This window comes from Schistocerca cancellata, chromosome 2 (assembly GCF_023864275.1).
Source record: "Schistocerca cancellata isolate TAMUIC-IGC-003103 chromosome 2, iqSchCanc2.1, whole genome shotgun sequence".
NCBI lineage: Eukaryota > Metazoa > Arthropoda > Insecta > Orthoptera > Acrididae > Schistocerca > Schistocerca cancellata.
The window spans coordinates 903763461-903790379 of record NC_064627.1 but is presented as its reverse complement, the minus strand read 5'-3'; the positions used below and the strand labels follow the sequence as shown (position 1 = coordinate 903790379).

Here is a 26919-nt window from a genome sequence, read left to right as displayed (position 1 = left end):
GACAGCAGATAGGTGGAAAGAATACATTGAAAGCCTCTATGAGGGTGAAGATTTGTCTGATGTGATAGAAGAAGAAACAGGAGTCGATTTAGAAGAGATAGTGGATCCGGTATTAGAATTGGAATTTAAAAGAGCTTTGGAGGACTTACGGTCAAATAAGGCAGAAGGGATAGATAACATTCCATCATAATTTCTAAAATCATTGGGGGAAGTGGAAACAAAACGACTATTGACGTAGGTGTGTAGAATATATGAGTCTGGCGATATACCATCTGACTTTCGGAAAAGCATCATCCGCACAATTCCGAAGACGGCAAGAACTGACAAGTGCGATACTTATCGCACAATCAGCTTAACAGCTCATGCATCGAAGCTGCTTACAAGAATAATATACAGTAGAATGGAAAAGAAAATTGAGAATGCGCTAGGTGACGATCAGTTTGGCTTTAGGAAAAGTAAAGGGACGAGAGAGGCAATTCGGACGTTACGGCTAATAATGGAAGCAAGGCTGAAGAAAAATCAAGACACTTTCATAGGATTTGTCGACCTGGAAAAAGCGTTCGACAATATCAAATGGTGCAAGCTGTTCGAGATTCTGAAAAAAGGTAGGGGTAGGCTATAGGGAGAGACGATTCATATACAATATGTACAACAACCAAGAGGGAATAATGAGTGTGGACGATCAAGAACGAAGTGCTCGTATTAAGAAGGGTGTAAGACAAAGCTGTGGCCTTTCGCCCCTACTCTCCAATCTGTACATCGAGGAAGCAATGATGGAAAGTAAAGAAAGGTTCATGAGTGGAATTAAAATACAAGGTGAAAGGATATCAATGATACGATTCGCTGATGACATTGCTATTCTGAGTGAAAGTGAAGAAGTATTATATGATCTGCTGAACGCAATGAACAGTCTAATGAGTACACAGTATGGTTTGAGAGTAAATCGGAGAAAGACGAAGGTAATGAGAAGTAGTAGAAATGAGAACGGCGAGAAACTTAACATCAGGATTGATGGTCACGAAGTGAATGAAGTTAAGGAATTCTGCTACCTAGGCAGTAAAATAACCAATGACGGACGGAGCAAGGAGGACATCAAAAGCAGACTCGCTATGGCAAAAAAGGCATTTCTGGCCAAGAGAAGTCTACTAATATCAAATACCGGCCTTAATTTGAGGAAAAAATTTCTGAGGATGTACGTCTGGAGTACAGCATTGTATGGTAGTGAAACATGGACTGTGGGAAAACCGGAACAGAAGAGAATCGAAGCATTTGAGATGTGGTGCTATAGACGAATGTTGAAAATTAGGTGGACTGATAAGGTAAGAAATGAGGAGGTTCTACGCAGAATCGGAGAGGAAAGGAACATGTGGAAAACACTGATAAGGAGAAGGGACAGGATGATAAGACATCTGCTAAGACATGAGAGAATGACTTCCATGGTACTAGAGGGAGCTGTAGAGGGCAAAAACTATAGAGGAAGACAGAGATCGGAATACGTCAATCAAACAATTAAGGACGTGAGTTGCAAGTGCTACTCTGAGATGAAGAGGTTAGCACAGGAAAGGAATTCGTGGCGGGCCGCATGAAACCAGTCAGTAGACTGATGACACAAAAAAAAAAAAAAAAAAAAAAAAAAAAAAAAAAAAAAAAAAAGAAAAAAAAAAGAATCGTTCTGCTCTAAATTGTAAACAAAATTTCGACATTTGATCTACACACAGCAATTTATGAGCCAACATCAACCGAACCCATTGTTTTTGCAATGTATTTATACATCAGAAAACACTTCGAAATTTCATGAAATTACTTATTTATTTAATTTGATGCAGTACGGCAACTATGACAAATAACGAAAAGAAATTCCATCCTTTATAAAGAGAAAATCTCAGACTGTAATACAGACATCAAATTTTGTCACTAAATAGTTTTCTCAAAATCGAATAAGTCCCTCATAGTGGAATCAATGGTATCTCCCAGCATCGTTAGCAGCATTTGGCAAGCAGTATTGCGACAAGAAAGTCACATCCAACGAGCTTGTCTGTACAAATTAAAGCGTGAAAGTGTACTTGTTGAAGAGATAATTTCTATCATTGTACCAAAATAAACTGTACTATTCCCATATTTAAATTGTCTTTATAATTAGTCTAAAATTGTTTTAGTTTGGTTAAAACTGACATCAATGTCAGCCAAACATTATAGTACCTAAGATACTAGTGCAGTAACTTTATCTTGCTCTACAACATATAATCTCCTGCTGATAATGCTATGTCATGGTGTCCACACGACACTTCTATGAAATAACTTGTTGCAAAAGAGTATTACACATTTGTACAGGCGAGGACTGATGGTTTCTTTGGTATCAGCTGCCCAAAGTCGGCCGTACATTATAGTGATGCCATGTAATACAAAACGTTTGTCCTCTTCTGCTCATAATGGCAATTCTTGCTGTCACACAGTGGAGGCTATGAGACGGTTCATCCTACGTGAGCATCATTTTACAGTAAACTCTAACAAATTCCTTCATACAGAAAGTATCACGTTGCTCCAAACATTGCTATGATACAACAGAACTGTAACGAATTTGGATGGTTAGTTTACAGGGCGGAGAAATGTGGTAAAATGACATGGTGACTGATATCACCCGAAATCCATGGTGAGAGTATATGTACCATAACCAGTCAGTAGGTTTCAGCTCCAAGATCTCAGGTAGCATTATAACAGCAGACATTATACGTGCCATTACTTGGCATTGAATATCAGCTACAATAAGTGTCCTCAGTTACAGATAAGAGTCTAACAGAACTGTAACAAATTGTTCCATACATGACCATTGTACAGCATAATTGTAACAAATCATCCCATGTCGCGAAAATATTGTAACAAGCTGCCTATGAACAGAATGTCTGACATCTTATACTATCACAAAGCGGAGAACCCATGAGCTACATGGCACCTATCACCTCATTTCAAATAAACTGTAACAAATTATACAAAATTTTTTCATACATTGTAATGTTACACCAAAGTTGCGATAAACGGCCGTGCGCATAACTATGTTAGAGGCAAATTTCAACAGATCTCTTCATACATTGCCATACTGCAAAAAAATAATAACACATTACCCCATATATCATCACTGTAACATGAAATTGTAAAATTTAGCCTCATATGTCACCAACTGAGCAAGCTGAGGTTTGTTCCAACAAGTTACATTGTGTTCCAACAAGAAAAAAATCATTGGTTAGCTAGTTTCGACTTATCATATTTATCAAATGAAGAATTGTTCCAAAGAGCTAAGTGTTTATGTCATTAAGTTGAGACTGCTGGCTAGGGTGACATACATGTCTTAGCACAGCCGCCTTTACATCACACCAACTTGGTGAATAAGGAGAGAAAGTGTGGGAGGGGCTGCATGTGTATTACATCAAAGAGGCTGCGCTGAGATTTTCACATAATGAAATTTCCTGTCAGATTAAAACTGTATGCCGGACTGAGACTCGATCTCGCGACCTTTGCCTTTCACGGGCAAGTTCTCTACCATGTGAGCTACCCAAGCACAACTCACGATCCACCCTCACAGCTTCAATTCTGACAGTACCGTGTCTCCCACCTTCCAAACTTCACTGGGGGGATGTTTCCAGAATGAAATTTTCACGCTGCAGTGGATGTGCGTTGATATGAAACTTCCTGGAAGATTAAAACTGTGTGCCGGACCGAGACTCGAACTCGGGACCTTTTTCTTTCTCTGAGTGAGGACGGGTCGTAGACTTCTAGGAGTTGTAGAGGGCACTTACTAGGTAAGTTGTTGATAGAACCGTATACAAATATGCACTGTTTGGTTGTAAAATAAATTTGAAGATCGGATAATTTTCAAATCTCCCGCTTCACGGCACGCACAGAGCGGAGACAATTTACTCCGACCTGTGTTCCCTACAGAGGCCCTCAGCATAGGAAATACCGCGAGTACTCGTCATCGAGCTATCTTTTACGTGACGAGGACGTTCTGTTCAAAATCTGGAGTTCGGTGCGTCCGTGTAGCACCACAGTAAACCCTCCTAGTGGTGACTTACCAGCTTCTAACAGCGGCTTCTACACTCGAACGCATGTGATGTCATCGTTATGATTTGGACTCATGATCTCAGTTTTTGTGCTACCTTGTAGCTGTAGATTTTGCAGAGATTCGACCATTGACCTTAGTTATTATCCAAACGGTACATGCCGAACGTGGGTTCCTTATCAAAACTTTATCTACACTGTCTAGTCACATTAATGTCTTTCTGGACGATACCAGCAGGAAAGTGGAGTCATGTTGACTCCAGTACCATGACCAGCTGAGCTGGGGTACTTGGTCGAGGATCCATGGTGCGAAATGCCCCATCGACGTGGTGCTATTTCTCGATAGGATTTGAATCCGAGGAGTTAGATGGGCAGGTGAGTACAGAAAACCTCGGCCTGATGTTCTCAGAACCACGCACCTAAACTGCGAGGTGTGTGACCCGTCACTTTCTCCTGCTGGTAGATGCCGTCGTGGCGAGGAAAAACGAAAGGAAAAACGAACTGCATATTGCTGTGGAAATGGTCCCCAAGGATAGATTCATACCTGTATTGATACATTGCGTCTTTCAGAATGACGCTATCACCTACGGAATGGCACGAAAAACTTCCCTAAACCACGATGCTACCTCGGTTTTTGGAGGGTTTTCCGTCGTTGCAAGCCGTACACGCCAACGCCAGTGTGTCCATTGTAGCATTAAACGTGATTCATCAGAAAAGGCCACCTGTCGCCACTCAGCGGACCTCCAGCTGAGGTACTGGCGTGCAAATTCCAGTCTTCGTCGCCAGTTAACAGCATTGAGAAACGGTGCTGGAATTGTGAGGCTGCGGGGGCTCATACCTAGAAACACCGCTGAATGGTCGTTGAGAAGACAGTGAAGACAGTGTTGGTAGCAAATTTGTTCATCTGGGCGGTCGCTGGTCAATGGCTGGACCTTTATTTGCCCGTACATGTCTCCGCAGCCTTCATTTATCCCTGTCATAGGAGGCTCTTGGTAGACCACTGTTGACTCTGCGCCTCTCTTGGATAAATCGTTTTTCCATGCACGGTATACTTTCACCATGATAGCATCCGAACAGTTTACAAATTTAGCCATTCTTGACCCGAAAACTAATAATCATGCTCATTAGAATGTCACATAAATTGCTCCGTTCCCGAATTACGACAATGACTGCAATGTTTTCCGTGCCCCCCCCCCCCCCCCCGCTCACCCCCTTGTCACTGGCACACACTACTATATAACCTCGGTCGCTAGTGCTGTCACCTACCATATATGAGTGGTGTGAGCGTGGGGGGATTGATCTGCTATTCTGTCATTCTGCGCATCGGATTAATCTGACATTTACCATTTACACTGTCGCTCCTGCAAGATGCAGTTTCCACCCCCACTACTACAGAAGTCAGACAGACGCTCCTAACGTTCTAAACAGAAATGCCTGAAAAACTTTCAGCAATAAATATCTTCTGGAGTCGTCCGCTGTAAGAAAATGACACAAAAATTCACAAAATTTCTTACGTAACTAGTGGGATACTTGGGTACTGGAGTAGTGCTAGTTAGTGTAAGAAAAACATGAAACAAACGAAAATTATTATTTATTTTGCAAAAATTCTGAGAAATCACAATGGCACTTCTAGTTATAAATTTAACAAGTTATATCCTGGTTCTTTACGGAATGTGAAGTTACCTCTCAAGGATAGGATTCGCTAATGAAATTTCTATACAAAGTTTGAGATTGTTACTGACTTGGCAGAATGGCCGAGAGGCGCGCCTACTCAACTTGAATAATTATCCTTTAGAATGTTGCTAGGTATGGTCGAGGCTGTCAAGTGTCAAATGCAGTGAAGTGTACTGTTGTGGAGGAAATGTAGGGCTTGCAATAGCTGTGGCACACAATACCGTAAGCTGTGATGACTGCTGTCTGCACCGCTCGCTGCTGACAGATAAGATAACTCTCGTTCTATCTGGATTGACCTTCGCCACTCAAACTCTCCGTATGCCTTGATGAAGTCAAAGATTTCTATTCGCCCCTAGTCTAAGTATTGGCGTGTACACTGGTCAGATAACCAGTCCACCGCGATGTCACCCAAAAATTCGCTCGCAGGCGTTTAACTATAACTCTGTCCGTTCACACCGCACAATAAGTGTGGTGGCCAACACAGTGAACAACGCTTAATCGCAAGGACTCAATATAGAGTCGAACTTCGATTCGCTCTCGACAGTGGTGCTCTCCCAGTGAAGTACTCAGGAGATACTTGTTCCTCGCTCCAAGAGCGACAACGGAATGGATCCTCTCCATGCCAGACATGAAGGGGTATATCTTTTGGTCTCTTCCATTACTCCTTCAGCTCAAGGTGTCAGAAATATCGTCTGCCAATCAGCATTGCTCTTCTAAAATGGGAGAATCACATTTCGTTAAAGGCGACCAATCAAGAAATCTGTAGTATCGGCGTTTGGCGTTTGCTGTCTCCCTGTGAAAATCTCTGAAACTGTGTGCTATGTGTAAAGAATGCGTAAGTTGGACGCTACCACACAATGTAGCGGAATTTGCTTTTAAGCCGAACATGGAGTCATTCCCCCTTTCACTCAGGCACACGCTGTCTGCTCCACGGGTGGCTGAGGTTGACTCGTCCTCTGAAGGGACCAGCCTTCCAGTGTGTGGTCTGCCTCTCTCGAACTAAAAGCTCCTGTGACCTGCGTGTCTGGAATGTATGTGTGTACGCCAGCCTCAAGTATTTCTACCCCGGTGCGCACTTCTTATTTGCATATCGTTTACATGAACTCATACAACATTGACTTGATGTTATCGAGTTTGGGTTCAAATGAAGCGCTTTGTTATGCGGATATGATTGTGAGGGCGGAATACGTAAGCAATGAAGGTCAGGAGACCACGACGTCTTACAGTGGCTATTGCACGTTGCCGTCGAACATAGGTGGTGGTCATGTTAATCTGACTGGGCGGTACCTTATGTCCCGTCTACAATCCCTGTTTAGGTAATACTTCTTAATATGCTATAATGATTACTATTGGACATAGTACCTCGGAGTCATTATGCCCAGTCTCTCCTATAAGGGAACCAGGAACTGAAAATCCGACGAAAAACCAATTTTCTTTTTATTGGGTTAAGCTACACCTCGGGATTTTCTGAATCAGAATACGTATATTTTTGTGTGTGTGGTGCATGTTAACCATAAAGAAGGAGCGTTTTCTAAACAAGGACAAGCCCCTTTCTGTCTGCTGTAGACTGATCTGTGTTTATCACGGCTGCATCAGACATTTTTGCTTTATTTATTCTTTGACCACAGTTTTGCAAGTTGGTCAACCTCGTGCTAAACGAGTGTACGTAACAGTTGAAAATCAGTTCAGCGTTCTGTTTTCATTTAGCTCCGCGTAGTGACTTTAAACAGCATTTGAGTTTAAGAAGTAATTTTGTTGTGTTTATAGGTATATGCTGTCGTGCAGATCGTAAATATGGGCAGAATAAAGAAGTATAACAGTAGGAATAAGTTTAAAGGTAACACAGGACCTCTGTCATTCTCACAGTTCAAAGGACACCGAGTCATGGCATAAGTATCAGAGAGTTACTGTAACTGGTGATGTATATACCACACCTCCTAGCAAAGCCAGTAGCAGATGTTATAACACTTGTATATTGAGCCTTAGCTAGCAAACATCCGCTTCCTACGAACGGGATCGCTTGTTAAAACTGTATTGTGAACCTCAAACCGACTGAAACAGGTGTCACGTATGCAGTGTTGTCTTTCAATGGTGGGTCAGTCAGAAGGCTAAAAGTTTTCAGCGATACGGGCATAGAATCCGGGGTGAACATGAAGAATGCGCTTTTGTAAGTTGACCAGATATAACTGCAGGATGTTGAAGAAAGTGCGCTAGAATTGACAAAAGAGGGCAGAACTGAATATGGTTCAAATGGCTCTCAGCACTATGGGACTCAACATCTGAGGTCATCAGTCCCCTAGAACTTAGAACTACTTAAACCTAAGGACATCACTCACATCAATGCCCGAGGCAGGATTCGAACCTGTGACAGTAACGGTCGCGCGGTTCCAAACTGAAGCGTCTAGAACTGAATAGATAGCCTCCAGACGTAAGCGAGAGGATACAAAAACACGCTACGATGAAAGTTATAGACGTGGCGAAGTTTTGCTTGGTTGAAAAAGTTGTATGATAAACGTTAAATTCATTTTCCTGAAGGTACGAACCTTTCCCTTTAGGTACAATTTTCTTTGTAACTGACATATATATAGATGAACCTTGTTGCAGAGACTAATTGCACGAATTTAAAAAACTTACTAGAATTATGACAATCAAGTAAAACTTTTGAGGAACACATAACCATTTTTTTTGTCACATAACTATTTGCCGGCCGGAGTGGGCGAGCGGTTCTAGGCGCTACAGTCTTTGAGCACTATGGGACTTAACTTCTAAGAACTACTTAAACCTAACTAACCTAATGACATCACACACATCCATGCCCGAGGCAGGATTCGAACCTGCGACCGTAGCGGTCTCGCGGTCCAAATACAGAGATACGTAAACAAGCAGAATACGGCGCTGCGGCCGGCAACTCCCATATAAGACAACAAGTGTCTGGCGCAGTTGTTAGATCGGTCACTTCTGACACAATGGCAGGCTATCAAGATTTAAATGAGTCTCACCGTGGTGTTATAGTCGGCGCACGAGCGATGGGACACAGCATTTCCGTGGTAGCGATGATGTGAGTATTTTCTCGTACGACTATTTCACTGATGTACAGTGCAATCAGAAATCCAGTAAAACATCGTATGTCAGACATTGTCGCGGCCGGAAGAAGATCCTTTAAGAATGGGACCAACGACGACTGATGAGAATTGTCGAACGTGACAGAACTGCAACCCCTCCGCAAATTGCTGCAGACTTCATTGATGGGCCATCGACAACCACTCAACGAAACATCATCGATGTAGGCTTCCGGAGACGAAGGCCCACTCGTGTACCCATGATGACTGCACGACACAAAGCTTTACGCCTTACCTAGGCCCGCCAATTCCGACATTGGACTGTTGATGACTGGAAACTTGGTGCCTGGTCGGACGAGTCTCGTTTCAAATTGTATCGAGTGGATGGACGTTCACAGGTATAAAGACAACTCCATGAATGCATGGATCATACGTGTCAGAAGCGAACTTTTCTGGTGGAGGCTCTGTAATGGTATGGGGCGCGTGCAGTTGGAATGATATGGGACCCCTTGTACGTCTAGATACGACTCTGACAGGTGACACGTACGTAAGCATCTAGTCTGATCACATGCATCCATTCATGTCCATTGTGCATTCCGACAGACTTGGACAATTCCAGCAGGACAATGCGACACCCAATTCGTCCAGAATTGCTACAGAGTGGCTCCAGGAACACTCTTCGGAGTGTAAACACTTCCGCTGGCCACCAAAGTCCCCAGACATGAACGTTATCGAGCATATCTGGGATGCCTTGCAACGTTCTCATCAGAAGACATCTCCACCGCCTCGTACACTTACGAATTTATGAACAGCCCTACACTATTCATGGTGTCAGTTCGCTCCAGAACTACTTCAGACATTAGTCGAGTCACTGCCCCATCGTGTTGCGGCACTTACGCGTGCTCATGGGGTCCCTACACGATATTAGGCAGGTGTACCAGTTTCTCTGATTCTTCAGTCTATAAGTAACACGCTCCGGAGAAAATAGGGCAACTTAAGCATCTTACAAATTTGGTTTCATTTGAACGAACAGTTTTTGAGAACAGTGTACCAACGTTGGTATGGTCAGCCACAGGAAATTCGCTCATGACCTTGACCCTTAATGTTCAATTTGTGGTTGCTTGCAGGTGAATGCAACGTGGAGCCTGCTTGAAGATACTACGTATAAGTGGGGCACAGTATGGGAGAACGGCTCTGGAAACGGTATGCTGGGCGCCGTGGCGGTGGACAAGGCGGACCTGGCGTTTGCTGCCGTCTACCCCTGGTACCCCGAGTACCTGTTCCTGGAGTACTCGCGGCCCTATATTAGGGCCGGCATCACGTGCCTGGCTCCGCGGCCGCTGCTGTTACCTGGCTGGCAGGTCCCCATACTGCCCTTCTCACCTGTCCTGTGGGCGGCCGTCGGTTGCTCCGTGATTTTCGCCACGGCTGCACTGTACGCTGTGAAGAAACTATCGGATCGGGTTCTTGGTGAGTTGCAGCTCGGTTGTCACCTTCCAAGTGTTAAATGCCATAGTTATAGAAAAGAGACGAGAGTTCAGTTCGGAAACCCATCTTGCTTTCGCAGATTTTGAGAAAACATTAGACAATGTGAGTACAGATATGTTGAGGAATGTCATGGCTGAACGAGGATATCTCACCTCATAATTGCTGTTACGAGACTGAATACGAACGCCGCTAGTGTTATATAGATATGGAGAATATAGCAACAAAGCCAATGAATACAAACAAAAGGGATACGACAGAGATGATGTATTCCTCCAGCACTCTCCAATATACTGTATATACAGGGTGTACATTTTAAGTTGACAAACCAGAATAACTCGAAAAATAAGCTTCACACGAAAAAACGTGTAGAATCCAAAGTTGATTATTTTCGAGGGGGACATCTTCTGGTGCTAAAATTATCCCGCCACCCCATTTTTTATTGCAGAATCAGATTCTACATAAGAAACTACGTACATTTTGTCTTAAACATTTGTTTTGTTTCTTGGTAGTTGGCGCTGTAATTCAAGAAAACCCATGTTCTCATTTTTGCATGGAAAATGGTTACAGACAAATAAAAAATACTTATTTACATCGTAAATTTGGATTCGTTAAAACTAAAACTGGGACTCCCTCCGCATAGAGCGGGGTTTGAGAGAGAGGACCGCGAAACAAACAAAACGTATCCGAATCTGCGGAAAAAATTAATATGTGGGTCAACATTTACAAAACTCTAGTCCCTCTCTCTCAAACCCCACCCTTTGAGGAGAGAGGGAGAGTTTTAGTTTTAGGGAATTTAAATTTACAAAGTAAATAACTATTTTTTATTTATCCGTAACCGTTTGCACGCACAAATGAGAACATGGATTTTCTTGAATTACAGCGCCAACTAACAAGAATCAAAACAAATGTTTAAGACAAAATGCACGTAGTTTTGTACGTAGGATCTCATTCTCCAATAAAAAAGGGAATTCCCATTTGAAACTTCAAAGTTGCCTCCCGCCCCACCCCCCAAGGGGCTAGGGTGATGGGCTAATTTTAACTCCAGCAGATGTCCCTCTCGAAAACAATCAACTTAGGATTCTGCACATTTTTTCGTGTGAAGCTTATTTTTCGAGTTATTCTGGTTTGTCAAATTAAAATTTACACCCTGTATATAATACATATGTTTTTGGATGGAGGCCGCCTTTAGTAAAACACATTTTTGTTTTATATCCCAAACGTGTTTCACTGCAGTTATAGCATCATCAGTGGGCTTTTATTTTATGGTTTTTTACCACATGGTGTGGTTTTCCTAAGGTATTATGTTTGTATGGCGCCTGTTTTCTTTCACAGCTTGACGTGTTTTCTTTTTCCTTCTCTTCTTCACTGTGAAGTTCTGTATATTGAGCTGTCACTGTTTCACTGTTTACAGTGGTTTGGGACTTAGTAATTTTCATAAATTGGTGACTGGGTAAGATACAATCAGAATATTAAGAGCACGACGTTTGCCTTGCTGTGTTTGGTGAAAGGAAGGAAACTTAGAGTGCGGTTGCGGAATTAGTGGTCTTCGAACTATGGCCTGAATCAAGTGTTCCTGTGGCCTGTGGTTCTGAGGCGTATTTAGCAAGTATCAGTCTCATTCAGAAACGCAGCTAACTTGAAGAACTTCATAAGATAGTAGTTTTCTCCCTCAGTAAGAAACAAAAAAATTGAATCAGTAATATTTTAAGATGTGTTTCATTTTAGCTCACAGTGGGTTAATTCCATCGTGAGCTAAATGGGTTGCTTCTTACCTCAAGGCAGAGGGGTAAGCAGTGCAGTCATTGCGGGGTTAGGGGACGTTAGATGGTGGATATTTCATTGCTGGTCTTGTAATACTGACAATCAAAAAATGTCCGCGTCTGATACACATCAACTGCTGTGGGATAGTTTCTTACACGGAGGTAACATGGACTCGTGAATGACGGTGATCTTCAAATGTAGCACCTATCTGTAGCAAGGAACATTAGGTTAATGAAGGCTGTTGCGATTTCACGCAGTTAGTAGAAGACATTTGAGATGGTTTCTCATACTCAGTCGTGCATTAGTACGAATTTCATTACTAATCTATGTCAATGGCACCCTTAATAAAATCAACAACACTTCACTACGCAACTGTAGTGCCACAACTGTAAGTTAGCTGTAATTGGCAGCAATCTGTAACGGAGAACAATCGGCACGAAGTGTTCCGAATGGTGACGACTTTCAACGGTCAGTACTTGGGTCCAGTGCCAACCTCATCTCATCCTTACTGTACCTAGTCTATTGGAGGCTCGTAACATAATGATTTATGCAGATTGACAATTAATAATAGGATCGGTACCTATGTGGCCCCCGGTGCTGCCCCACTGTGTCAGTAATGGCTCTTGAGGGAGAAAGTTAGATGGTCACTGCTTTAGGTACTATAGTCTTCATTTATTACAAAGTGACAACAGCTGATCAGTGATAGATGTGTTTGGTAAAGTTGGAACAGGCTGCGGAGTGTAGAAAGACAAGGAAGCACTTTTCCGTAAAATTCTTCTGGGTTGCTTGATCTGGTGTTTGAAATGTACTGGCATGTTGGCCAGTCTGTAAATTCTCACTGGTTAGTGAGTAGTTAAAAATGGTTTAAATACCTGAGAATATCTTGCCTACGGTGTCTCTCGACGACAGTATACATCAGCTAATATATGCTTGTTCAATAAATACAGGATACCACAATGGATTTCATTGCAATGATGGAAGCCAAAACTGAAGTAAAGTAAGTACGTAGATTTATTCACTTCAAAACCTGTATCTTATGGGCTCATGATCATTCTTCGGTGTAATAAGCCTCGTTGTTACTATTACAGTTAAGCGATGGTAGCACATACTACACTGGCGATATTTCCAGATGCAGTAATTTGAAAGAAATGCGCGTGTGAGGTCCATTGCATTGTTCAACCCTAATACTCAACAAAGTACGAATATAAAGTCACATATCATTCTGCCTTTTGCCATATTAAATTAAACTGTTTAACATTCCGAAGTCACTGCACATTTCTAATATGCTGTTTAAGAAAATGTTGCTCTACTGTAAATCCAAACCCGTATCATGCACCAAGTCCTTATTTCAACAGTAGGCACATATCTGTCCTCTAGTGGGTCCAACACTCATCCCTCTAACAATACTCGAGGCCGAGTATTTATACTTGGGAAGGCAGGGGAACCAGATCTGTCATTGACTATATAATAACAGATCAGGAATTCAGGAAGGCTGTGAGGGACACACGTGTATTCAGGGGATTCTTTGATGACACTGATCATTATTTAATCTGCAGTGAAATTGGGATTGTGAGGCCGAAAGTGCAGGAGGTCAGGTCCATATGTAGGAGGATAAGAGTGGAGAAACTTTAGGATAAGGAAATCAGGCACAAGTACATAACAGCGATCTCAGAAAGGTACCAGTTAGTTGAATGTAGTCAATTACAGTCATTGGAAAAGGAATGGACAAGGTACAGGGACACAGTACTAGAAGTGGCTAAAGAATGTCTTGGAACAGTAGTGTGTAAAAGTAGGATGAAGCAAACAGCTTGGTGCAATGATACAGTCAAGGCAGCCTGTAAAAGGAAAAAGAAGGCGTATCAAAAATTGCTCATACCAGAACCCAGGTAGACAGAGAAAGTTATGTTGAAGAAAGAAACAAAGCCAAACAGATAACTGCAGCATCCAAGAAGAAATCGTGGGAAGACTTTGGAAACAGGTTGGAGACTATGGGTCAAGCTGCTGGAAAACCATTCTGGAGTGTAATTAGCAGTCTTCGAAAGGGAGGTAAGAAGGAAATGACAAGTATTTTGGACAGGTCAGGAAAACTGCTGGTGAATCCTGTGGATACCTTGGGCAGATGGAGGGAGTATTTTGAAGAGTTGCTCAATGTAGGTGAAAATGCGATCAGTAATGTTTCAGATTTCGAGGTAGAATGGGATAGGAATGACGATGGAAATAGGATCACATTTGAGGAAGTGGAAAAAATGGTCAATAGATTGCAGTGCAATAAAGCCGCTGGGGTGGATAAAATTCAGTCGGAACTCATCAAATACAGTGGAATGTCAGGTCTTAAATGGCTACACAGGATAATTGAAATGGCCTGGGAGTCGGGACAGGTTCCATCAGACTGGACAAAAGCAGTAATCACACCAATCTTTAAACATGGAAACAGAAAAGATTGTAACAACTACAGAGGTATCTCTTTAATCAGCGTTGTGGGTAAAATCTTCTCAGGTATTGTTGAAAGGAAAGTGCGAGTATTAGTTGAGGACCAATTGGATGAAAATCAGTGTGGGTTTAGGCCTCTTAGAGGTTTTCAGGACCAGATCTTTAGCTTACGGCAAATAATGGAGAAGTGTTATGAGTGGAACAGGGAATTGTATCTGTGCTTTATAGATCTAGAAAAGGCATATGACCGGGTTCCTAGGAGGAAGTTATTGTCTGTTCTACAAGATTATGGAATAGGAGGCAAACTTTTGCAAGCAATTAAAGGTCTTTACATGGATAGTCAGGCAGCAGTTCAAGTTGACGGTAAATTGAGTTCATGGTTCAGAGTGGTTTCAGGGGTAAGACAAGGCTGCAACCTGTCTCCACTGTTGTTCATATTATTTATGGATCATATGTTGAAAACAATAGACTGGCTGGGTGAGATTAAGATATGTGAACACAAAATAATCAGTCTTGCATATGTGGATGACTTAGCTGTGATGGCAGATTCGATTGAAAGTTTGCAAAGTAATATTTCAGAGCTAGATCAGAAATTTAAGGACTATGGTATGAAGATTAGCATCTCCAAAACGAAAGTAATGTCAGTGGGAAAGAAATATAAACGGATTGAGTGCCAAATAGCAGGAACAAAGTTAGAACAGGTGGACGGTTTCAAGTACTTAGGATGCATATTCTCACAGGATGGCAACATAGCGAAAGAACTGGAAGCGAGGTGTAGCAAAGCTAATGCAGTGAGCGCTCAGCTACGATCTACTCTCTTCTGCAAGAGGGAAGTCAGTACCAAGACTAAGTTATCTGTGCACCGTTCAATCTTTCGACCAACTTTGTTGTATGGGAGCGAAAGCTGGGTGGATTCAGGTTACCGTATCAACAAGGTTGAGGTTACGGATATGAAAGTAGCTAGGATGATTGCAGGTACTAGTAGATGGTAACAATGGCAGGAGGGTGTCCACAAAGAGGAAATCAAAGAAAAACTGGGAATGAACTCTATAGATGTAGCAGTCAGGGCGAACAGGCTTAGATCGTGGGGTCATGTTACACGCATGGGAGAAGCAAGGTTACCCAAGAGACTCATGGATTCAGCAGTAGAGGGTAGGAGGAGTCGGGGCAGACCGAGGAGAAGGTACCTGGATTCGGTTACGAACGATTTTGAAGTAATAGGTTTAACATCAGAAGAGGCAGCAATGTTAGCACTGAATAGGGGATCATGGAGGAACTGTATAAGGGGGGCTATGCTCCAGACTGAACGCTGAAAGGCATAATCAGTCTTAAATGATGATGATGATGATGATGACTATTTATACTCTTCCTACAATGTGCCACTGAATATTATAATGCAAAACATAATTTATAATATGAAATAGTTTAACAATATTATCAAACACTCTTTAATATTCCCTACTTTACTAGAACAAGTTTAAGACATTTTCTAAACATCTAAATATGACATTAGTATTAAAATTGCAGAAATAAGCGTACTAAGGATGCTAAACGATCAATTATCTATATTTTGTTAATTAGGCTCGAGATTTAATTCCTACCATTTACAGATGATGAGAGCGAAATATATTATTCTTTATTCCAAACATTTTACATATATTAATTTCCTGAATCTGATTTTGATTGTTTATGGTACAATGGGTATTGTAACTACTATTGTTTGGTATTGCTATTATTCTTCTAAAACCCTTTCTCCTAGTATCGAAAAGTAATTGAATTTAATTATAGCTGGAGATATAAGAGTATTTATCTAGTAATACATAATGCAGGGATGGTAACCATAAGCCTTGAAAGTTACAAGTCTTGCGGTCTTCTTCAGTGTAAGCACGATTACACACTGATGACGGCCACATACCGAGTGGTCGAAGCGTTGGCACGTTTTAAACGCGACGCGTTCTACTGCCCAGAAGAATTCTTGGCCTCCGACCTTCTTGGGACGTATATGCTGACAGAGGTATGGCAGTGCAACGGGGTCCTAAGAAATTCGTACATCATATATTTCAGCTGCACAAGTTTGCGGAATGTATAGGATTTGCGAAAGGATTCCAGGAATTTTTTGCAGTAGTGAGTTCCTGGTTGTCTTTGATGAGGGTAGGCGTTTGAAGGACGCAATGAAGTACGGTTAAACAATGCCCTTTTCTTCTGTCAGTGTACTGATGGTTTGATGCGCCCACCACAGTTTCCTTTTCTGTGCCAGTCTCATTATGTCGTTGTAGCTCTTACATTCAACAGTCTCGATTATTTTTTTGTTATATTCCATTCTCTTTCTTCCCTGTAGATTTTACCCTCTACAGGTACCTCTAGCATGTCAGTTACCTCCTAGAGTCTTCACATATTCGTTATCGTCAGGTTCCTCTGTCGGTGTTTCCCAGTTATTCCTCGCCTCGCTCATTCTGTAGCATACCTCTTCATTTTAATAATACAACAAAATTATTACTTTTAGCAATAATAGTTCTGATGTACTGAAATCTAGTTATTTCTAGTAATTAGTAAATAACAATTTTTGTCTGCTTACCTCTTAAATGGAAGCTATCCTCGTCATTGTTGGCACCTTTTCAGGTACAGGCGATGGGCCGGCAGGCGGGCGGTACTCGACGGTGGAGGACTGCTTCTTCCGCTCTTTGGGCCTGCTGGTGCTGCAGACGCCGGACGTGGAGCGGCGCCACACTCGTGTCGTGGGCCCCACGCGCCACGTGCTGTCCTGGCTGCTGATCGCCTACCTGCTCGTCACCGTCAGCTACGGCAGCGGACTCTCCTCCGTGCTCACCGTACCCAGGTATCAAATAGGATAGTTAACCGCCGGTTAGATTCAGAAGAGGAGTGGGGCTTCAACAAAGGCACTGGTTGCACGAAATTTAGAGCATTTCATAGGAAGGTTTACTACTGTCGTTATAAAACGTGCAGCAGCTAAGACAGACCACTTCAAATATGTCCAGGACTAGTGCGGTTTTCGCTAGGCTATATCAGATTTTGCAGAAGGCTTAGTAGAGTAATTGAGTGACGTAAGACGGGTGGAACTTGATCAAACAGTTACAAGACAAGAGTACCGCAGTCACCAATCCTGTCGTCGTTAGCAGAAGTGCCGCTTACCTCCGTCCTACTGTACCAAATGTAAGAAAACACGCAACTCAGGTAACGGTCCGTATGTTTACTTGTGCGCTTCAATCCCGTCCCTACATTTTCTGTAGTTATTTTGCTCGTGAAGATATTCAGGCTCTTACAATATAAGTGATAATCGAAAAAGAAGGATTGGTTTTGATCTCTCCAAGAGCTCACTATCAGATTTCGGAAACATTACGAAGAAGTTCGAGGAAGTCGAACTGGGAGAAATAAAGTACGCCATTGCCAAAGATCTGAAACTTACGAGAGAAATGCAACGGCTCAAAAGACTTAGAGAAACCTGTGTATCAATGTCCGGTACGTTAAATTTGTTTTGATACAGGCGGTACCTGTGCTCTTTTTGTATAGCTTGAGTTATTTGCTTTCAATGTGTGCAACAACTGAAGTCATTCGCCATCTGTCGGCTGTGTTACGCACTACCATAAGAGGTGATCCCTCAGATGGAAGCTGGCCGGCGTGGCAGAGCAGTTCTAGGCGCTTCAGTCTGGAACCGCGCGACCGCTACGGTCGCAGGTTCGAATCCTGCCTCGGGAATGGATGTATGTGATGTCCTTAGGTTACTTACGTTTAAGTAGTTCTAAGTTCTAGGGGACTGATGACCTCAGATGTTAAGTCCCATAGTACTCAGAGCCAGAGCCTCAGATAGAAGGGAGTATCAGTGTCTCAGGAGCCCCATTGTTTTCTAGTAAGATACACAGACGACAGTGGTGATTTGTGAACGTACTCTTCAACCATGCACATGCAGTACTACTACGTAATGCAGTGGAAGTTGCAAGTCAGTCTGTCTGATCAAAGTACGATTGACTTAGCCATATCACTGTAGATGCCAAAACCTCTCTATATGTCATCCATAGGCTATGTTCAAGCTACAGGAAGACCGTTCACGATACAAGGCGAGTCTTACAAGATTGACAACGCATTACAAGCCCATCTGGCCGTCTCTGCGTCGCACTGTCGTATGGCTACCACCAGAGCACTGCAAGACAAACTTAGAAGGACCTCTGGAGCCTGATATCCGATCGAACTGTAAGGAACAGGTTACGAAAGAGGACCGTACAACCCAGTCGTCCAGAGTATCTTGCTTGACGCAACATCTCTGTCTTTCCCATGTCAACTGGCAACTACGTCACTGACGAGTGTTCTTAGTGTAGTTCACAGTCGAGTACAGATTTCCTCTGACGTAAGATTACTATGACCGTGCGTCGAGACACCGTGGTGAGAGGTATCTGTCAAATGTTGGCCAGAAAATAAGCATATTTGGAAAAGGTCCTGGGTTGGTGTGGGGAGGCATTAGTGTTGACAGCCGTACGGGTCTTGTGGTTCTCCATAATCGCCTTACCGCCTCCTAGTACATTTAATAGATCCTTTTGGACCATGTGGTCGGTGCTGCATGCGGTGGTTGCTCTATAAGCACAACAAAGCCAAGCCCCGTGTCGCGAGCATCAGCAGGGGTGTTTTGCGAAGCTTGGACATTGAATTAATGGAGCGGCCAGCGGTTGGTCCCGACCTAAATTACATCAAGCTTGTCAGGGACATGCGAGACAGACGTGTTCTTAGACATCATTTCTGTCAAAAACTCTTCAACGACTCTCAACGGCTCTCATTACGGAATGGGAACGGATACCACAGTGTGACCTCCTCAGACTTTTGCGGACCACGGTGAATGCTACACAGATGTCAGGGGGTGATAAACGCTCGTGGAGGGCATACACGTTATTGAAGCTCTCAAAGATCAACGAAAAGCACGAAGGATGGCGGAATGGATTATTGTTTCCACTTTGTTTTCGACACTTGTCGCACATTTCAGTTCTAGTTCTGTAAATGAAAGAACATCTAATGATGCTTAGTTGGGTGCATAATGTGTGAAAGTTAAAGCTATAATATGGTAACGTATCGAGTCCTCCGTTACTGCTCAGTGAAGTATGGCTGACACCCAAGTCGTGTTTCCCTAATTCTTTTGAGCAGTGTATTTTAGATGCGTTGAAACACAGTCCACACGTCGCAATGAGACAGCGTGAATGTTCGAAAGACCTTAGCCACGCAAATATTTTGTTAATACTACCTTCAACACATTTAATCCTGTCGAGATTTCGCTCCATCAGCGTTTCATGGGAATGATTTTCAAAATTGCTTACATTTCACCGAATGGCGTCTTCAAAAACAGCAAAGTAATGGGACGTTTCTACGGAAGAGGCATTATTTACAAAGCATGGGTAAATCGATCATAGAAATCATTTTTCAGAAGAGATTACTTGAAAATTCATGCTGGCTTAAATGGGCGAATAACGACCTTTGGTCTGTCAACGTCTGGTGTGGTCTTTAAGAAAATCGCATCATTCGTTCCTCTTTTACTGAAAGCACTCTAAATAACATATATAAAGCTGTGACAGTTGTTGCTAAATATTCCACTGGACACAATGCAGTCCGTAATCCATGCTATACTAGTGTGACATACATTCCGACTGCTTCACACTGGTAACTCCACGTGTCCTCCAATAATTTGAAGAGGATTTTGGATCGTTCGTTCGGGTAATTCAAAACTAACTGCACACCCACCGGACATAACAGCACTGGGCTTTGATCTGTGGTCCACAAGGAAACACCAATAGTTCCCAAAGACATGAAATGCCATATAGAATATGACTCGACTGTGGCGTATCCAGATGCAGTTCCCTGCGCTGTGCTGCCCGTCCAGGATCGATTTATAGAAATAATCAATACTCAAGGTTATCGTATTGAGCACTTGATGTAACAGTCACAACACTGAACCGTAACTGAGTTCCGTGTTTGCCTAATCTGGTGCAGTACAGAAGTCATTTGTGGAATTTTCGTTATTGTTTGATCAAGATCCGCACTTCTTACGTTGTTATTCTTCAAAGCTTCTTCCAGTGGCAGAGAAAATGTATGTAGTTCCGTTTCTGTAAAAAGTCCACGTCACGATACAACTAACGTAAAACAATTGCTTATGTACGACAGAAAATCCATCTGTTTAGTGTAGTGAAAACCTCACCATGATATTTTTTCCTTTTATCGATTTGGTGTCATGTGTTAGCGGCAGCAGTGTATGTCTTATTCACTGAGTTGATAGTAACAGATGAAGGTTTAGTTGTTTTACCGATGTCGAAAAATATTTTATCATAAATTTGCAGTAAGGTTAGTTTATGACATGAATTGGCAATTCGTGGCATGTATTTCTTCCTGTTAAGCCCAACCGGCTGTGAAAGCGGTCCTCTTGCGCGATTATTCCGATAGAGGGCTCGGTCTGCTGCCGTCGTGCCACAGGTAGAGAGCGACACAGCGTGCTGACCTCAGGCACGGCAACGTGGAAGATCACCTGCTCCGTGATCAGCGTGCACACAATCTCCCACAGTGGAGTGCAGTCACCGCAGGGCAGCCCATGGAGACGCCGGCGGTCAGCCTAGAGTGTGACCGGGCTAGAGCGGCGGCTGGTGTTGCAGAGGCGGGCGACGCTTCGAGGTGCGAACAGTGGAGCAGGAGAGGAGGCGCACGATGACACGGCTCTCTGCCTATAGCCGTGGTACCTGAGGCTGAGAAATCTTGGCGAGCCGTTAGACAAGTGTTGAGGCGTTGGTACTACTCTTCTCAATGGGTGTAGCAGCCCAAAGGATTCGCAGCGGCCGTAGTTGCAACTGCGAGATTAAGAAGTGGACGACAGAGTCAGCCTGTGAACAGCAAAAGACGGGAAGCCTTCTCTAAACGTGCGCCCACGAGCGCAGTTCGGGATTTCACAGACGGTCAGCGTGGTTCGTGGCTGCTGTGTGGACGCAAGCAACCCAATGGTCAGTTGCTGTATTTTCGTGGATGCGAGAAAGGCGATGTCAGAGGAGAGGCAGACAGGGGCCTTAACAACACAGTAGGAGCACTAGCAGGTTGCTCTAGTGACCGACAGCGGTATTTTTAGCGGTCGAGTAATGCAACATTTTACAGTCAAGAGTACAGGCTGTGAATTCAGTGTCACAAAATACCTGTAATATTGCATATGGAAGGTCCATATGTAAAGTGCGCCTTTATGTGGTTGTTTCCTCTAAGCCAAAGCCAAATGGAAAATTATTTTTGCTATAATGCTGTGAGCGTCATTGGTAGTGTACGTTTGACTGTACAGAAAACTATCTTGTGACTATTGCACAGTGCGGGTGATTGATTTTGTGTGTGCAATTGCACAGAAAATCGTAACTGCGAGGTTTGCATGGATATGATTCTGTTGAAGTGATAGAAGTGTAGTTTTGGTGATTAGTTGGTAATGCCTGTGTTCATGGACCTAGATTTAGCTGCCTACTAACTGTGCAACAGACTTCTAAGCTGTTATTTGTAGAAGCCATAATCGTTTGCGATTTTGGGTGCACAAGATAAATGACAAAAATTTAAAGTGTAGCATGCAAAAGCTGTTTTTCTTTTGAAACTAGTGTTGGATGTCTTTCGTTTATCGAAGTTTTGATTTAACTTGTCGATAAACCTCAGGTTCTCTTTCACGTGTGTCTAGTTTCTTATAGAGATCTGAATACTGTTGCGGCATCATTGATGAAGCGAATGAGCTGCTCGCCGACTGTAAGAAAGTAAGGGATCGCTGTCGGAGCTACTTTGAGAGCATTACGACCAAGGAATGTCTCCACCCACTAATACTAACCATATCAACTGCTGAAGGACCAGTCAAAGAAATTGCCGAAGTTGAGGCTGCTCTGAAAGAAATGAAGAGAGGGAAACCCAATGACCCGAGACATCCCAGCAGAATTATGGTGTTCTCAGCAATGGAGTGTGGTAGGTTGGACAACATATCTTTTCAACCACATCATCAGAGAAGGTAGAATACGAACAGACTGTGGACGTTGACACACCCTCTGAGCGTGAAATGAGCTTCGTCGGTCCACAACACGTAACTCAACCAATCGTCATCTTCCGCCATCTTTTGAAACGCCCACACCGCAAATGCCCTCCACTTCACTTAACCGCCAGGTAAGAGTTCATGATGCCGGTGGATTTTGTAGGGACAGCATCGGATAGTATGCCTAAGTGCCAACCAAACAGTAGCGTAAAATGCCGGTGCGACGTGAGACTGCACGAGCGCAGACTTCCCCGTGCATAGACGAACCCGCTACAGTCTCCATTTCTTCCTGAACTGTCTCAGCATCATTACGCCTTGTGCTCGGTCGGCCACTACGGGGTCTATCGTCTAAACAACCCGTGGCTTCGAACTTCGAAATCATTCTCGCCGCAGCTGCATTTGTCAACGGACGTTTACCCGTTCGAATCCCCTTCCTATGGCGTTAGGATCTTAACGCTGAACTTGCATATTCCCCATTATGATAATATAGCTTCACTAAAAGCGCCTTTTCAAGTAATGTCAACATTCTGCGACTGCTGGGCCATCTGATTCTCTCTCTCATTACTGCTCCTTTTATACACGATTGTCATGCGCAGTCACTGACGTTTTTCTGTGCAGCGCCATCTGTTGGACATTTTGTGAACTTTGTTTTTTTTTCGTTCTAATAAAACCCCATGTCATTCCAATCATGTGTGTCAATTTTTACCTCTCTATCTACATTATTCCGTGGTTCATTAAGTTTTCAAATTTATACTGACTTTTTGATCATCAGGTACTTAAGAAGTGGATTGTTTGTCTATCTGCAGTGTGGACAATCTTCATAAGGAGATCGTCATAACGCTGCACCTCAGAGACAGAATCATGGAATTTCGCTGATGTGATACAGCCGACACCGTCAGTTGTTCTACAGGTTCTGTTGTATAGCAGTTTATAACCACAATCAATGTCATATGACTTATGCTCACGCCACCTTGTTTCTTGGAAATGCGCAAATGTCCATGCGCCTCCTTTTGAGTGCCTTAAGGTACGTTGTCCAAGACGCGACGCACACTAACGACTGCGACGGGTCGCTACGTGACGTCAGAAGTTGCCTGCTGGCGCATGCGCAGTTCGAGTTTGGGATGCGACGCGCGACTGTTGCGGCAGCTGCCGCAGCACTGCACCAGTGAGCAGTGTTGCGACGGAAGTCGGACGACACAAAGATGTGCGGCTGCCAGAAAGATGTTGAGCCAGTCAAGGAAAACTGAAATGAGCCACTCACAGGATGTGATGGTCTGTGAGCTGGTCTCGCAACATCCTTGCCACTCACAGGATGTGATGGTCTGTGAGCTGGTCTCGCAACATCCTTGCCTTTACGATTTGAAGAACCCTAAATATAGAGACACTATGTTCAGAGACAGAATTTGGGAAGAAATTTGTGCACAGTTGAAACTGGAAGGTGAGTGAAATATATATTTTCCCAGTAATGCAAATTTTTCGGGCCTGTTATGAAAATCAGTATAATCCATGCAGATGTAGAATTAGAATGATGAAAATGAACTTGAAGGTCAATTTTCGCATTACTCTTTTTTGTGACGATAAAAATTGAAAACGGCAAGTACATTATAAAATGAATAATCTAAAGTACAACGAGAAAGTTACATTTTACAATACCTTCACTTTGAAAGTAAACGTTAGATTGGTGTCTTGATGATACCTTCTAGTTGTGAAAAACCACCACCAGATTGTTGTACAGCTTTCTGTAATCAATAGATGTTCGTTTTTGAGGAAGGCGTTTCTCAACAGATTGCGCAAACAGTATGCTGCAATAAGTAATTTTTCACATTCACTTCAATTCATTGGTAGAAGATGGTGCTCAAAAAACTTGTGCCAAAAGTGCCCTACTATTTGACAACGCCCTTCTGGTCTGACACAGTTCACAACTGAGATTCGTCTTTTGTAAATCCTGGAGTCATCTTTTGAGTGCAGCTTGGCAACATTAAATGTTCATGTCATCCATAACGATGTATGCTGTCAGAATATAAGAATATGGAAGTTCATTTGGATGGGAATAAAGAGTCAGTCGGCTATGAAAGTTGCCTTAGCTTGTTTCAAAAGTTTCTGCATGGGAGAAACTGACAAGTATAATTTGGAGAAATTCTGTGAACAAGCACGGACATTATTTCTTCCACATTTCTGCCAGTGTATACTGTAGACGTTCAGAATGAAAATTCTAGAGATAATTAAGGTGTGACCCTATCTTGCTGTCAAGAACTTGAAACAATGCAATGACGCTAGCATGCGCTTATTGTTAATAAACTTATCTTTCATTGGAATTTTAGGTGAAATGTGCAAAAACAGATGGAGGAATATTCGGGACTCGTATCAGAGAAATAAACGAGAAAGAAAGCTTGGAACAGGTTAAGATGCCTCAGCAAAACCAAGAAAATGGGTTCTGCTTGATCACTTGACTTTAAGAAACCTACATTTCGTGGCATTTTAAATGAAATTGTCAAGAGCATATGGAGAAATATTAGTAACTCATACTGGAGAAATATATGACATAAAATGGTTTCATTAGGTCCAAATGTGTCAGCGAAACAAAACAAATGCATTCTCTATCGTGTGATGACCACACGATTCTCGTTGCGCTTCGACAGAACTGGCGGCTAGTCGCGACGCTCACAGAGATATATGAGCCCAAATCTCGGAAACGGAGGTCGATATCATTCTGATCTCAACTTTAAAAATAATTTCGATATGTTAGCTTCTTTTCATCGGCAACGATGCATGACCTAACGTGAACCATACGTAAAGTAGCCAGCGACCACATTTTTCACTGTACACAATTCAAATTTTATGCAGTAGGTTACTTGTAAATTAAGTATCGGAATAACTGTGACGAATATCGGAAAAATAGACACCTCATTATCAATCTGTGATGTGAAACTGTAAGATACGCAAACATCAATTTTTTGTGCCTTTTACTTTCCTCACAATTGATAGAGAAGTAATATACAGCGAAAACAACACGCAAAACTGGAAGAGATACTTTTCAATTTTTTAAGGTAAAAGGAGAATCTGTATCGAAAAACTAACTCTGGGAGCCGATGTAACTTTGTTGCATTAACATACAGTATTTTTTACAGCAAGAAAATCGGAATTCTTATTTTTCTTATGTATTTGAATCCGCCGCCGCCGACCGGAGCTTGGGAAACAGCGACGACTCCTGTCGTGTTGCGGCCGTGTCGCCGTCTGCCAGGGTGGGAAAAGAGGAGGGGGCAGCGTCGCAGTCGCAGCCAACTGTCGCGTCTTGCACAACATAACTTTAGTTCGCTGCATCGCCCAGTCACAGTCCCAACGTTCAGTGATGAGAGACAGAATGTATGGGCTCGCTTGTTTAGCCATTGCCGCCCTTGCAATGATAACCCTTGCGTATTGGCCACGCTGACTGGGCTCTACCAAAATGTGTCGCTTGCAGGGGACGCACCAACCGTACTACCGAATCCTTGGGACAGCATTTCTGTAAGGATGTGAAAGTGGTTTTACGGCCGGATTCTCATAAAGCTTGTCGCCAAGCAGTTTAGAAGCTGTTGCAATCATGGCCTTAGGCCGCTTCTTACATGGGGAACAGACGCCTTTTGTAGCCGCTCCGCTGGAGAACAGACATTACTTTTTTTCTTTTTTTTTTAGTTATCTCCCAACTGCACTGTACCGGTCGTCTCCATCTCAGCTGTAGTTAACATTTAGGACTTCTCTTTTGGTCAAAGATGGTTCAACCGCCCTTCCCATCGTTCAGACGTAACAGGCTGCCCTCTTCCATCTTCCAACCCGTTGACCATGGAGCCTGAGAACTAGAGGTTATAATGTGCAAAGACATGTTATTCCTCGAAACCCAACAGCGTTGGGGCCGTAAAAGAACAAAAGGAGGCCAAGGATGGCCAGGAAGGAAAAATATAAAGAGGGGAGGCAGGCATAAGTAAGCAGAAGCTACTCGAGACTCAGCTCGGTACCCCGTGCTCGTCAACCATGTATTCATTAGGTGTAAGTCCCTGGGGGAAATGACAACTATTGTTTGTGTGGCTGTTACCTTCACGGTCACACACATTAATTAATTATCAGTTGCCTTACTACTTACTGCTTATTTAACTGTAATTAATTAATAGTAACCATTATTCAACCTAATTTACTATGCTTTCAAATTTTATGTCACAATTAGCTTCAGTATCAAAAGTTTTAATTTAGATGGGAATACGTTTGAATACATTATCACTGATGCAAAAAGCGTGCACAGCAAACAAAGAGCTAGATGGTGTTGAACTGCAGTGAACAAGGGCGCCCACGGAAAGTGGCAGTTCTCTCGTTTGGGTTAACATCACACAGTATCGCAATATAATGTGTAATGTGATGTCCTTAGGTTAGTTAGGTTTAAGTAGTTCTAAGTTCTAGGGGACT

General features: G+C 42.9%; 1 protein-coding gene across 1 annotated transcript in view; it reads left to right on the top strand.

Annotated features, from left to right (window-relative positions):
* Positions 1–26919, top strand: part of LOC126159753 (glutamate receptor ionotropic, kainate 2-like) — a 69144-nt gene that overhangs the window by 20536 nt on the left and 21689 nt on the right. Inside the window, exons 3-4 of the mRNA XM_049916573.1 lie at positions 9914–10256; positions 17085–17301. Coding sequence (XP_049772530.1) covers positions 9914–10256; positions 17085–17301 — 560 coding nt within the window. The remainder of the gene's footprint in view (positions 1–9913; positions 10257–17084; positions 17302–26919) is intronic.